This window comes from Copadichromis virginalis, linkage group LG11, assembly GCF_057382275.1.
Source record: "Copadichromis virginalis isolate Kocher_CV1m ecotype Utaka linkage group LG11, C_Virginalis_male_GT1.1, whole genome shotgun sequence".
Classification (NCBI taxonomy): Eukaryota; Metazoa; Chordata; class Actinopteri; order Cichliformes; family Cichlidae; genus Copadichromis; species Copadichromis virginalis.
The window spans coordinates 34950374-34963526 of NC_140628.1; the positions used below are offsets into that span (position 1 = coordinate 34950374).

The 13153-nt window shown below is 40.7% G+C and overlaps 1 protein-coding gene across 2 annotated transcripts; it reads right to left on the bottom strand.

Annotated features, from left to right (window-relative positions):
- Positions 1-780: 780 nt before the first annotated feature.
- Positions 781-4245, bottom strand: LOC146699215 (zinc finger MYM-type protein 1-like). Of its 2 annotated transcripts, XM_085472179.1 has the most exons (3): positions 2388-4245; positions 1849-1963; positions 781-1641 (listed from the first exon to the last, which is right to left on the bottom strand). In XM_085472179.1, the coding sequence occupies exons 1-3, from the start codon at positions 3914-3916 to the stop codon at positions 1114-1116; spliced, it is 2172 nt and encodes a 723-aa protein (XP_085328305.1). In that variant the 5' UTR covers positions 3917-4245; the 3' UTR covers positions 781-1113. The 2 variants fall into 2 exon arrangements, 1 of the variants encoding a protein (XP_085328305.1); XR_014922806.1 differs by having other exon boundaries at positions 1849-4245.
- Positions 4246-13153: the final 8908 nt, after the last annotated feature.

Below are 13153 nucleotides of genomic sequence, written 5' to 3' on the forward strand. Positions count from 1 at the left end.
CATCTGCAGTTTTGTTTTTCAGTGGGTAGGCCTCTGCCCATTTGGTGAAATAGTCAACCATTACACAAATGTACTGATTACCACCATCCGTTAAGGTCAGTTTACCCACAAGACCCATTCTAACGAGCTCAAAGGGCTCTGTGACCTGTGAGGGGGGGAAGAACATGTTACATTTGATGTATTTGTACAGTATCAAATATTCTGTCTGTTACTGTACCTTGATTGGAATGTATCCTTTCTCTTCCTTAATATTGGCCCGCTTACACTGGCATTGTGGGCACTGAGCAACCTATTGACAAATGAAGTAACGTTACATGCTAATAATCAGCAAAATGCCTTAGAGCTGTAGGTGATATGGGTTAGTCAGGAGCAACAAAGTACAAACAAAAGACAAAAACAAACAACAGAAAAACAAACAAGGGGGGGGGGGAGTTTTGGGGTTTTCAAAATGAGTTTGAGGCTCATTCAGACAAAATGTGCTCACCCATTTTTTTTAATGTTCCCCTCCATGCCAGGCCAGTAATAGCGTGCCATGATAGCACTGTGGGTCTTCTCCCATCCACAGTGTCCGCCAAAGTGGCTGGAATGAAATTCCTCAAAAATGTCATTTGCCTCTTTGGCAGAGCAGACCACTTTTGCCAGGTTCTCAGTTTTGTTCTTCTTCTGCCTGCATACATAATACAGGTCTCCAGCTACATTAAGCATGTAAGGCAAGACAAGAACAAACAGAAAAAAAAGAAATGGTCACATTACAGCACAATACTCAGTGGCGGCTCCTGAAAAAAATCTCAGGGGGGGGCAATTTTTATGATATCGACTAAAATGACCCATTTAATGAGTACATCAAACAACACAATTTTAATTTAAATTTAAAATGAACAACCATATTCTGGCCATTTGTATAGATTTGTAAAAATGAACAACCATATTCTGGCCATTTGTATAGATTTGTAAAAATGAACATGAACAGATTTTTTTTTTTTTTTTTTTTTTTTTTTTTTGAATGAATGAAAAATAACTATTGAAAACAACAACTGTAAACTGATTGGGGGGGTGGGCTAAAGAGAGAAAGAGAGAGGGATGGAGAAAGAGAGTAAATATGGTTAAGGGTTCTTATTTGTACAAGAACTTTGCTCGTCTGTCTTTCTGAGTGGCAAATTTCTCGATGACCCTGGTGTTGAAATCAGGAAGTTCTTGTGTGAGTTTTTTCTCTATGGACAGCATAGCCAGAGCGTTGAGCCGATCCTGAGCCATATTGTTTCTCAGGAAAGTTTTTATCCTCTTTAAAGTAGAGAAACACCTCTCCGATTCTGATGTTGTCATTGGTGTGGTGATGAGGATGTTAAGAAGACTTACAGTTTCGGTGAATGTGTCTTGAAGGTTGTTTTCCATCAGAACCTGATAGAGCGCCAGCGCACCACTACAACTCTGAAACTCCTCGTTGTCGTAGATCAGGGACAGTTCTGTTTTAAGTCTGGCTTTGTCCAATGAGGGATAGGCTTCCACTGTGGTTTGTAGTGCTGCATCTGGAAAATTTTTGCTGTGTTGTTGGAACAAGTCTCCTTGCAACAGAGTGGCGCTGACAAGGTGCTTGGTGAAAGAAAACCTCTCCTTGGCATGGCTCATAATGGTGTCGCACACCTATCCAATAATATATAATTGGTAAGAGTTAGATTCAGTGGTAAGACTTTGGCACATGTCTCATGTTAATCATTATTCTGAAAAAAAAAATCTGTCCATAACAAAACAAAACAGTCATGACCACTATATCAAATGACATCTGACAGCATCGTCATTAGATTTTATCTGATGATCCGATTTAAATCAGACCAAGCAGCTAGTGCTTACCTCCAGTGCCAAATGGTGTTGCCTGTCTTCCCCCAATGTTCTCCGTCTCTTTGTGGGTGGGTCTTGAACAGGTCCCCTGTACTCCTCATCCACAACCAGATTAGGAAGTGCCTCCCTGATCCAATACATAAGTTTCATTAATGGCTTCTGAAAACTGAATAGGGATATATTAACCAAACACAAACCAAACAAAGGTTGTGTTCTAATTACCGGGAATTACCGGATTTAATTAATAACCGGACCTGGTTTAATGGCTGGGGGAAAACCAGTGCAAGTAAATAAAGGCCCTGGCCATAATTTCAGGAAATAGCCTATGGTATAGGCTACATCAAATCATTACTGGGAATATACTTCATCAAATATACTTAATCAAATATTTTTCATAAAATTACTTCAAAGGCTGATATAAATCAAAATTATCTGAATTCCATTAAACATTTAAGTCACAGAACACAGAATATATGCAGAGAATTTGATAGAATCTATGCATAGATAATTAACATTTATTCTAGGTTACATATTTATGCTTTTATGCCTACCTGATAGCCTGCATGCGGCTGATGAATGTCTGGGTGATCCCTGCGATGGTGACAGAATCGATGTTTCTCTTCTGTAGGTGGTTATACAGCATGTCTACATGTGGCATTATCTTGTGAAACAAGGCCAGGAAAAAACAGAAAGCTTCGTCTTCCAGCATTCTCACGAAACCACCGGCATCTCTCTTTGTAGGGGCATCAAATCCTTCACTGTTACGGATGGTCTGAAAACACCTCACCAGATCGTCTTTATGTTCATACACTGTATTCACAGCACGACTGTTGAAGTTCCAACGGGTTGCCGATGCACTTGGAAGTCGGTGCGCCACCACCTCGTCAAGCACTGCAGTCCTCTTGCTCGATTTAGTAAAAAAAGAAGCGAATCCTGCTATGTCGGAAAAAAAGTGACTGATTTGAGGGATGTGGGAGGTTGCTTGTTGCATTACCAGGTTTAACTGATGGGCATAACAATGTACGTAGTGAGCGTTAGCATAAATGTCCTGTATCTTACGCTGCACTCCTCCAGTGGTACCCCTCATTACAGCGGCCCCATCGTAGGCCTGGGCGATCAACTTTCTCTCTTGTCCCTGGGGGAGGATGAAGCGCAGCCTCTCCGATAAGGCACTGGCTATTGCATCTGCACAAGCATTGGGTAGCTTGATGAATTCAAAAAAACGCTCTTGAATACGGTTTCGTTGGTCAATGTATCTTAGCACCATGACTAACTGACAGTGTGTAGAAATGTCAGTGGTTTCATCAGCTTGAATGGCTAAAAACTTCGCTGCCTTTACTTCTTCCACGATCCTTTCTCTCAGAACTGCCAACATGCAATCCAGGATCTCGTTCTGGACTGTTTTCGAGGTGCCTTTAAATACAGTAGCATTTTCAAGGTGTTGCCTCAAGTCGTGATCAATTGATGCCATCAAGTCGACTAAACCTCTAAAAATCCCTGGATTGTCTGAGGAATCACTTTCATCATGTCCCCGCATTGCTAGCTCAAAAGCACCACAAAACTTAATACAATCGATGATTTTAGATAAAATATGACGGTTTTTATCTACCTCTTCGTTGTGCCTTCTTAAAGCAATCCGATGTCCATCATCTAGCTGCGCCGCTATGCTAGTTTTCCCTAGCACAGCTAGCTTTACACTGTTGTCCATATGAACTCGTGAGCTTTCATGTTTCTTGATTCGTTCGGAGAGGTGCTTTAAGTCGGTTTGTCCAGATTGTGTCCACGTCAAATCACACTTGTCACTTTTGAACAGTATGCACGGGAAACAAAAAAGTGCATTAGCTGTTCCACAGCCTGTCAGCCACGACTTGCGCTGGAACCAACTCCGACAAAAAGTCCTGTTGTATGCTTTTGACTTCTCCTTCGTTGCCTGGGTTAGTTGAATTTCGGGCTTGTCAGGTCCCAACTCTTTAACTTGCAGTTTTTCTGCCATTGTCCTTCTGGCAAAAGGGTAGGTTAGAAGCGATCTAACCGAATTTGGGGGAGGCTGTGCCTCAACCGTTAACAATACCGCTGCCATCGTCTCTCTCTGACCTTATAGCTCACTTAGGCTACTGACTGAGGTAAAATTCTAGAACAGCAAATCTTCGCGCATTTTCTGCAGGGGCGCAATTTTAAGCGCCCCCAAACCATTTAATTCAGCGACGCTGATAGGTCAAATATTTATTATTTTCCCCTGGCAACCATTTAATGATAGGCTATTTCGCTGCATATCAAGGGCGCTTTGACGAGCGCCCCAGAAGAAGAAAAACACCGTTTGTTGGTTGAACTTTAATGAGTCAGCTGGTGAAAATGTTAAAATACGCCTGGCTGTATATGGGCACACACATAGTAAAACTATCATTGATGAATTTTTAAAAAATATATATTTTTACTCCTCCACATTTGGGGGGGCGGAGCCCGAGCGCCCCCTATGGGCCAGCCGCCACTGACAATACTACACTCTGATGGTTTACATGACATTATCCATTGTACTCACCATTTATCCTGAAGGTCTCAGCTCTTCTCTTGATTGTATATCTTTCCCTGCTGGTTGATCCTTCAGGATAGCGATTGTGGAGTTTGAACTCCAGAAGCTCCCTCACAATTTTGGGATCCATTTCCCTCACCTACATCTACCCACTCCACTGTACCACAAACACAGACTCAAAGACACACCACACAAACCTACTAGCACACCTCAGTCACTCACTTTCAGAAGTCTACTCTCCCACAAGATCTTCTCAACCACACTGGCTATAGTTGCCTTCTAATCACTGTCTAACTGCTGTAAATTCACTAACTGCTATCGCCTCACAAAACCCGCAAATGTTGGTTGTACTCACTATGCTTATATAGACTGCATATAACTACCAATTCTCTCCAGCTGTGCTGCTTAATTACCTATATTGGCTACCAGTGTTCCTAGCAAACACCACATGATTGCACAATTGAAAGATACAAAATCACAGTAAAGAAATAGGCAGACTACTCTGACAAGGTGTGTTGTGAGCACACTAATGACATATTTCTGTAATCTATGTGTGAAGTACATATTTTTGTTGTGTAAGAACATAAACAAAAGGAGTTGTGATGTCTAAAACTTCATGTATATGATGAGATGTAAATGGATACACAATTGTGTTTCATGTGGTTGCATGGTTTATGGGACAGAAAAGACAACATTGACAATCACAAATGTATTGTGATACCGGTGCCAAATCGGTACTTTTGAAACGGTGCCAGTGCTCAAACCGGTGCTTAAAGAATGAAGAACACAAAATTGGTCCAAAAATCTCTCATGTTCAGCTGTTTTTTTTGTAAAAAGATAACAATGTTAGCCTTTTCTGCAGCTATGGGGCATATATGGTATCACTCTTGGCTGGAAGCAGTGCTTAAACAATGGAAAAAACACAAACTCTGTCCAAAACCTCTCATGTTTAACTGTTTTCCACTTTTTCTTTGGTCATTTTAGCCTTTTTGGCCAGGGTGAAGGGAGTATCTGCCATCAAACAAGAGGACAGCCGCATGTAGCTATGATAATGTTTGCTAGTTCACCTTACATGCATTAATTTAATAACGTGGTTAGCCTACTCAACATAAATTACACACGAACAACATTAAGCTACTCACGCAGAGAAGAACGGCTGCTGCTGCCATCATCATCTGTCATCATTTCTGCTACACTGGCAGGGCTAGGGGCCAGGACTCTCCTCTTCGTGTTTTGGGGGATGTTGCTAACTCCGGGTCCGATAACAGGCACCACACCCGCAGTAGATGTGCACGGTGTGAGGTCTCGCAGCAAGCTATCAAATACGGTGCATTTCTCGGCTTTTTAAAAAAACCCGCTATGCGTCACCAGGTGTTTCATCGGATTCGAGGTGTTACCTCCTTTGACAGTATCACAGTATCAGCTTAAAGCACTTGTTGCAGGCTGCTGAGTTTGCATATTTTGCTGTGAAGTACAGCCAGACTTTTGACCGCTTCGCCTTGGACATTTTTAATCTGTAGCTCTGCTCTAAAAGAACGTACGTACCTGGACCCGCCTACTATCCTCGGAAACGTAAAATGATTGGCTAGAAGTGTATCACAGCTCAGGAAAAAAAAGCACCGAAATGTGCGCTGCTTTTCGGTCTGGTTACTACCGTTTATGTCAGAACACACCGGTACCCATCCCTAGTCACAAGTTAATCTAGTAGTAGGCTATGGTACTTGGCCACAGGTGGCAGCAGTGGACTGACCTGCATTGGAGACTGGTCCAGCTGCTATGTGGTAGTCAGTAGATGGGTTCCAAATTGAGGATTATATCCAAGTTTTGGAGACTGTTTATTACTGATCACTGTGTAACTGCTGTACATTCAGCGTAACTGCCATCTCCTTATGGATTGTTATTAGATTGACCACACCTATACAGACTGTATATAACAAGCAACTCTAAAATGTTCATTTGCAGAGAAAAGACACACGCAGACTATGCTAACGACATGTGAAATTACAACACTGGTGAAATATTAGTGTGTCATATATTTGTTCACGACATTTTTCTTATGGGCAAAAGTATTGATATCATGATGAACAAGGGTGGTGATTCTTATGACTTTGTGTACATAATTTGGCATTTTGTACAAATGTAGGCTGATATTACATATATGATATCATTTCATTCATTTCAAAGGTTTATTTGCATGATGCACAGACAGACACAATTGAAAGGTGCAAATGTATTGTGCATGAAACGAATTCAAACGTGGTGCAGATTTGTGTCACAAGTTGATCTGGCTGTAGGTTGTGGCACTTGGCCAGAGGTGGCGCTGGTTGATTCAAGTACATGTTAGTGCACAAAGTAAACTGCACGCTGTAGTTGTGCAGCAAAAACGCTGAAACCGGAGAAATAAAACGTGCGAGGGGGGATGATAACGATGACAAGAGTCTCCCGATCATTGAGGATATCACCAGGTAAACTCGCGACATTTTTAAACATTTTGTTGTTCAACAGCATCAAGACTGACGGAGTGTGTTTGAGATAACCTTACAAGTGTCACAGAGACTGGTTTGTCGGTAGCAGCTCCTGAAACGCAAGTCTGCCACACATCTGTTCGACCAACGCCAGTAGATCTAAACGCCAGTAGATCTGGAACACCGGCCGCACAGGAAAAAACGGTCCAGAGCAATCCAGAGAATTGCGAGAGAATTTGTAAGTTTGTCTGATGTTGACTTACTAATTTTGGTCCTGAAGCCAGTCATTTCATCAAGTTTGGGCTCCCGACACTTTTTGTTGGTACTCGAACTGCTAGCGCTAACAGCTCCCACAGTTTCTGCGCTCACTGCAACATGTTTTACATTTAGATGGTACTGTAAGGTTCAAGTGCTTCAGTGGTATGTAAACTCCTTTTTGCACAATTTGCACAAAACAATGCTTTTATCAAGGCTTCCGTTGGGTAGTCTTTTGAAATAAAATTTGCCTCCGATTAGTCCTAGCAACGTGCTTTCTTCTGATTCTTTGTAAAGTGAAAGGTGTTCATCAGTGCAATCGGTAAACCAGGAAATCGTGCATTGACAAACGTTCCCCTTTACTTTGAATGCAAAGTGAGACAGGGCTCTAGAGTGTGACCAATTTGGTCGCAAATGTGACCAAATTTTTCAGTGGTACGACTAAAAAAAAAAAAAATTTGGTTGCACCTGTGCGACCAAATGTTCGGGTAGCAAAAAAAAAAAAAAAAAAAAAAAAAATCTGCAACCTTCCCTGTGGTCAACAACAGACACGCATTTTGCCCCTATCGTGGACTAAACCAATCAGAGATAGTCAGGGGCGGGACCTCTCTGATTGGCCGTGGTCCAGTTGAAAGTGCAGGTGGAAGTGGGAGGTGAGTAGCTTGAATAAAGCGATATCAATTCATTAAATCCTGAATCAACTTTTAAATATAACTGTTTTGCCAGAAACGCCAGATTCTCAGATTAAAGCTCACAAAACCATTTCAACAACAACCAAACAGCAAATGAGAGCAGGTACACGGATTCCACACAAACACGTAAACACAGAGCGGACCGACGCATCAGAATCAACTTTCTTTCTCGGCTTTCTCACCCGACGGCCCGTAGACGGACATGCTGTCGGAGCTTAGGGATTCTGATGCGTCCAGTACGCGTTGTGTTTACATCTTTTTGCGCTGATTCTGAGCTGCAGGTTTTGTCTCTCTCCAACCAAAATTCACCGAGCCAGCAGCAAAAGAAGCAGCAAACTGCGCTTCACATTTGATCAATGTCGTTATGAATTTTGCTGTTTTGCTTCCACAACTATTAAAATCACACTTCATGCACAGCTAGCTCTCTCTCTATCTCTCTCTGTACTTCAAGAACAGTTTCCCGTCTCCAATCTCTGTTTTCTGTATTATTCATTCGCTTATTACCCACCAGTCTACTGTTGTTTACAGCGCTGTCGGCTGCTGTCTTTTTCTTTTCTTTTTCTTTTTTTCACTTAAATGACCTCGGACAAGAAAGCCTATTTTTTCTGTTGTTCAATACTGAAGAAATTCAAACTTTATATGCAGAACATTGTAGAATATTTTTAAGGTTATCTGCTATAAAAAGCCAGACCAGGAAAATCTCCTTCATGTTTTTCTGTTTTATTCTCAGTTACTTTCACACAAAGGCATCTGCTGTGATGTTCACAATTCTGATGAAGTCACTGATAAATGATGAGAATTATAATATTTCTGACTGTCTGAGGCTAAGTTGAATCGAATCCGGACTTTGAAAACCGGAATCGAATGGATTATAGAAATCAGTGATGATACCCAGCCCTAGTGAGCAGCCTAGGCATGACAGAAGTGGATGTAGCTGTAATAGGAAAAGAACTATTGCTAACTTTTCTGTTAAGGCCTGATCCTTCAGAAATTCATAGCCAGTGCTCTGACACGGTGTCATCAATCTTTGAATGCTGAAAAAGCACAGTGTATCCAGAAAAACACATTATATTATATAAATTATTATAAAATTTGTGTGCGCCTAACTTTTATGCCGGTACGCCTAACTTTTTAAAGTTAGGCGTACCGGTACGCCCATGGCAAAAAGTTAGTCTAGAGCCCTGTGAGACACGTATTTTTTTTTAAATTTGGTTGTTTTTTTTTTTCAAATCATTAATCGCAATTAACGCGATAACTTCTGTGAAATTAAGTATTTACGAATTTTTATTTTTTACGTATTTTTATCAAATCATTATTTTCATGCATATATGTATAACTGGTGGTTTAATGTTATTCTTGGTCAAGCCACAATTTGTCTAGATCAGGTGTCTGAAACTCACGCCCTGGGGGGCCACTTGCGGCCCACCTCACCCCTACTTGCGGCTCATATATTGACGTGAAGAAATAAAATGCAATATGGCCCTTGAAGTTACTTTTCTTGTTGGGGAGGATTTGTTTGTTGTTGAGTGCAATGTTAAAATAAGTTCTTTAAAAAGCAAAAAATGATTTAATATGAAGGCATTATGAGCAGAGCAACAGCAAACATGTTGAGGGATTGGCTGTCTTAGGCTACGTTCACACTGCAGGCAAAAGCGCATCAAATACGATTTTTTTTTTTGACCCTATGCGACCCATATCCGATCATGCTATGACAGTGTGAACGGCACAAATCCGATATTTTCAAATCTGATCTGGGTCACTTTTGTATGTGGTACTGAATCCAATACATACCCGATGTTTTAGAAAGCGACTGCTGTGTGAATAATCAAGTCGCATTAAATCCGTCTTTTACGTCACTGACACAAGACAGACGCCAATTATCAGCGCCCGATAAGACATCCGAACGCTTCCTGGCCATCCAGTGAAACTGTTGGGAAGACAACGTTGGAGAAACGTGACGTTTTATTTATACTGTGTAATCTGCAGATTCTGACAGAAATCTGCAACTATCCTTTGAAGCACCGCTCCTCTAAAACAGCAATAAGGATAATTATTAGGTTACATTATTATGTAAATAACAAAATAACTTAAAGCAAAAATTGGGAAACGTAAAGTCCGAAGTCTTTATATTAAGGGCCATCAGTCAAACAATATTGTTTGCTCTGGGTCTAAACAGCACGTTGTGTGTGACGTCTTCTTTTGCGCATGCGGGCCGCTTTGAGGGTTCACACTAGAGCGCGTTTGCTGTCGCATTTTATTTATAGTGTGAACAAGCAGAAAAAAAAGATTTGATCAAAAAATCGGAATTGAGCATTAAGACCTGCAGTGTGAACGTAGCCTTAGTCCAGTGAGAGAAGTATTTATAATGAAAACAATTTTCACTAGCAGTCAAAAACTACTGTGTACACTTATGTCTGCATTTTTATTTTGTTAAATACGAACCGTTAAAAGTGAGAAAAAAATTTGTGTTCACATTCACAGTTTTGTTATACTTGTTATATAGCTGGCACTGTCATCTAATGTGAGAGCCACGTAATTTTGAGATCCCTGATCTACCGTATATTCTGCACTATAAGGGACACTTAACCCTTGTGCTCCCCTTCGGGGCAGCCTAGGCATGACAGAAGTGGATGTAGCTGTAATAGGAAAAGAACTATTGCTAACTTTTCTGTTAAGGCCTGATCCTTCAGAAATTCATAGCCAGTGCTCTGACACGGTGTCATCAATCTTTGAATGCTGAAAAAGCACAGTGTATCCAGAAAAACACATTATATTATATAAATTATTATAAAATTTGTGTGCGCCTAACTTTTATGCCGGGGTACCCCACCCTCAGTAGAGACAGGTGAATGAGGAGGCTGAAGAGCCGCATGCGGCTCCGGAGCTGCAGGTTGCCGACCCCTGGCGTAGATGTACATGAAGAAATTACTCAAAAATAAATTATCAGCATTTATTAAATAATCATGCTCCATAAATAAAAGAAAACAATGTTTTTGTGCATAACAAAAAGCACAATTGTGCAGTCAAAATGTAAACTAAAAGACGCTGAGCATAATAACAAAGAGACAGATTTCACAGCTGCTCTATTCCCAAGTGCGTCATCTACTGCGTGACTGACAGCCTTGAGTTTGAAATCCTCTTTGTAACCATGTCTCTGAACAGGTGCCATTTATGGCCCTTATACACACACAATATGGTAATATTACATTGAAGCACAGTATGTATCGCTCCAGACTACGGTAGCCGTAATGCTCCGACAGTCCATCAAGCGGTGCAGCCCTGTAGCCTACCAAAGTTGTACTAAAACATTTTTTGACAGATTGCTGAGCGCCATGTACCACATAAAATCGGTTCGCGGTCAGTAAGCACAACCAGAATTCATACAAAAGGCGCACTGTCAATTTTTGAGAAAATCAAAGGATTTTAGACCGTGCAGCCCCTGTGGGCTGCATGTTGTTAGCGCGGTTAGCTCGTTAGCGCGGTTAGCTCGCTAACGTGTTGCCGCCGTGCAGCCCCATGCACGGGGCGATCCGCGGTAACTCGCTAACGGAGATTTGCCGCGTTCATCTTGTCATTGCCTGCAGGTGAAGCTATGGGGGAGGAGGAGTTGTGTTCAGTGAAGGAGAGCCAAGGCCGAGTAACGTTGCGTAGAGACAAAAGTGGACGAAAGAGAGGCAAACCTGCGGCTCCACAAGTATAATTATAACGTAACATATACTATATCGATATAAACGATATTGTATCTTATATCTCGTATGAAAATATATCGATATTTTAAAAAAAAAAAAAACCTCGATATATCGCCCAGCCCTATGAAGACATTTTATGTAAAAATGTATTGATAAAAAAACAAAATTCTTAGTACAAAGACTACGCCTACAAAATTATGAACATGGTAATAAATCCGGTCAATTTCTAGCAAACCAGCTAAAAATAAATAAAGAAAAAACAACTATATGTGCTGTTCAAGATTCATCTGGGAACACAATATATGATCCGATACAAATAAACAACATTTTCAGGGATTTCTATAAAACGTTGTATTCACCACAAATAAACCCATCTAAAAAAGAAATTGATCAGTTTTTGGACAACATAACTCTTCCAAAATTATTGGACACTCAAGCAATGGCACTGGATTCACCAGTGACACCAGGTGAACTCCAGGAAGCTCTGATAAGTATGCCCAATAATAAGGCTCCAGGTCCAGACGGCTTTCCTGCAGAATTCTACAAAGAATTCTGGTCGATTCTAGCACCAGTTTTCTACAGAACGTTGTTGGAAATTAAAGAAAAGGGCAGACTTCCATCAAATATGAATTCTGCAAACATTAATCTCCTGCTAAAACCAGGCAAAGACCCTGTATATCCCTCAAGCTATCGTCCAATATCCCTTATAAACGTAGACCTTAAAATAATCTGCAAAGCTCTCTCAAAGAGACTGGAGAAAATAACCCCCCTCTTAATTCATCCTGACCAAACTGGTTTCATAAAAGGTAGGCACTCATCAACAAATACACGGAGATTACTTAATTTGATAGACTACTCATACAGTAAAAACCTAGAAACTACAATATTCTCTTTAGACGCAGAAAAAGCATTCGACAGAGTTAACTGGAAATTTCTATTTGCAACTTTACACAAATTTGGTTTTGGATCCTCTTTCATAAACTGGTTAAAAATATTATATAATTCCCCAACAGCTTGTGTTAGAACAAACGACCAGACATCCTCCAGCTTCTGTCTCTTGAGGGGCACCACTCTCCCCTTCACTGTTTGCAATTTTTATTGAACCACTAGCAGCAGCAATTAGACAGAATTCAGTAATTAAGGGCATAAAATGCAAGAACGTGGAACATAAAATCAGCCTTTATGCGGATGATGTGTTACTCTTTCTCCAAAATTCACAAACCAATATCTCTGGGGTGATTGAATTGATAAACTCTTTTGCAAGAATATCAGATTACTCAATTAACTGGTCAAAATCTACAGTTCTACCGATTAATTGCTCCCTCCATAATTCCTCTTCTACACCACTGCAATCGGGAAATATAAAATATTTAGGTATTAATGTTTCTCCCAAGCTTGCAGATCTAACTAAATTAAACCATATCCCACTTTTAAAGAAGGTAGAAGATGATCTGGCTAGATGGAAATATCTACCCATATCACTCATGGGAAGGGTTGCCGCTATAAAAATGATGGTCTTACCAAAAATAAATTATTTATTCTCAATGATCCCAACTAAACCGCCACAAGATTGGTTCAGATCTCTAGATTCATGTATGTCCAAATTCCTTTGGAAAAATAAACCCCCACGTATAAGCTTAAAAACACTACAAAAGACCAAGGATAAAGGAGGACTAGAACTGCCTA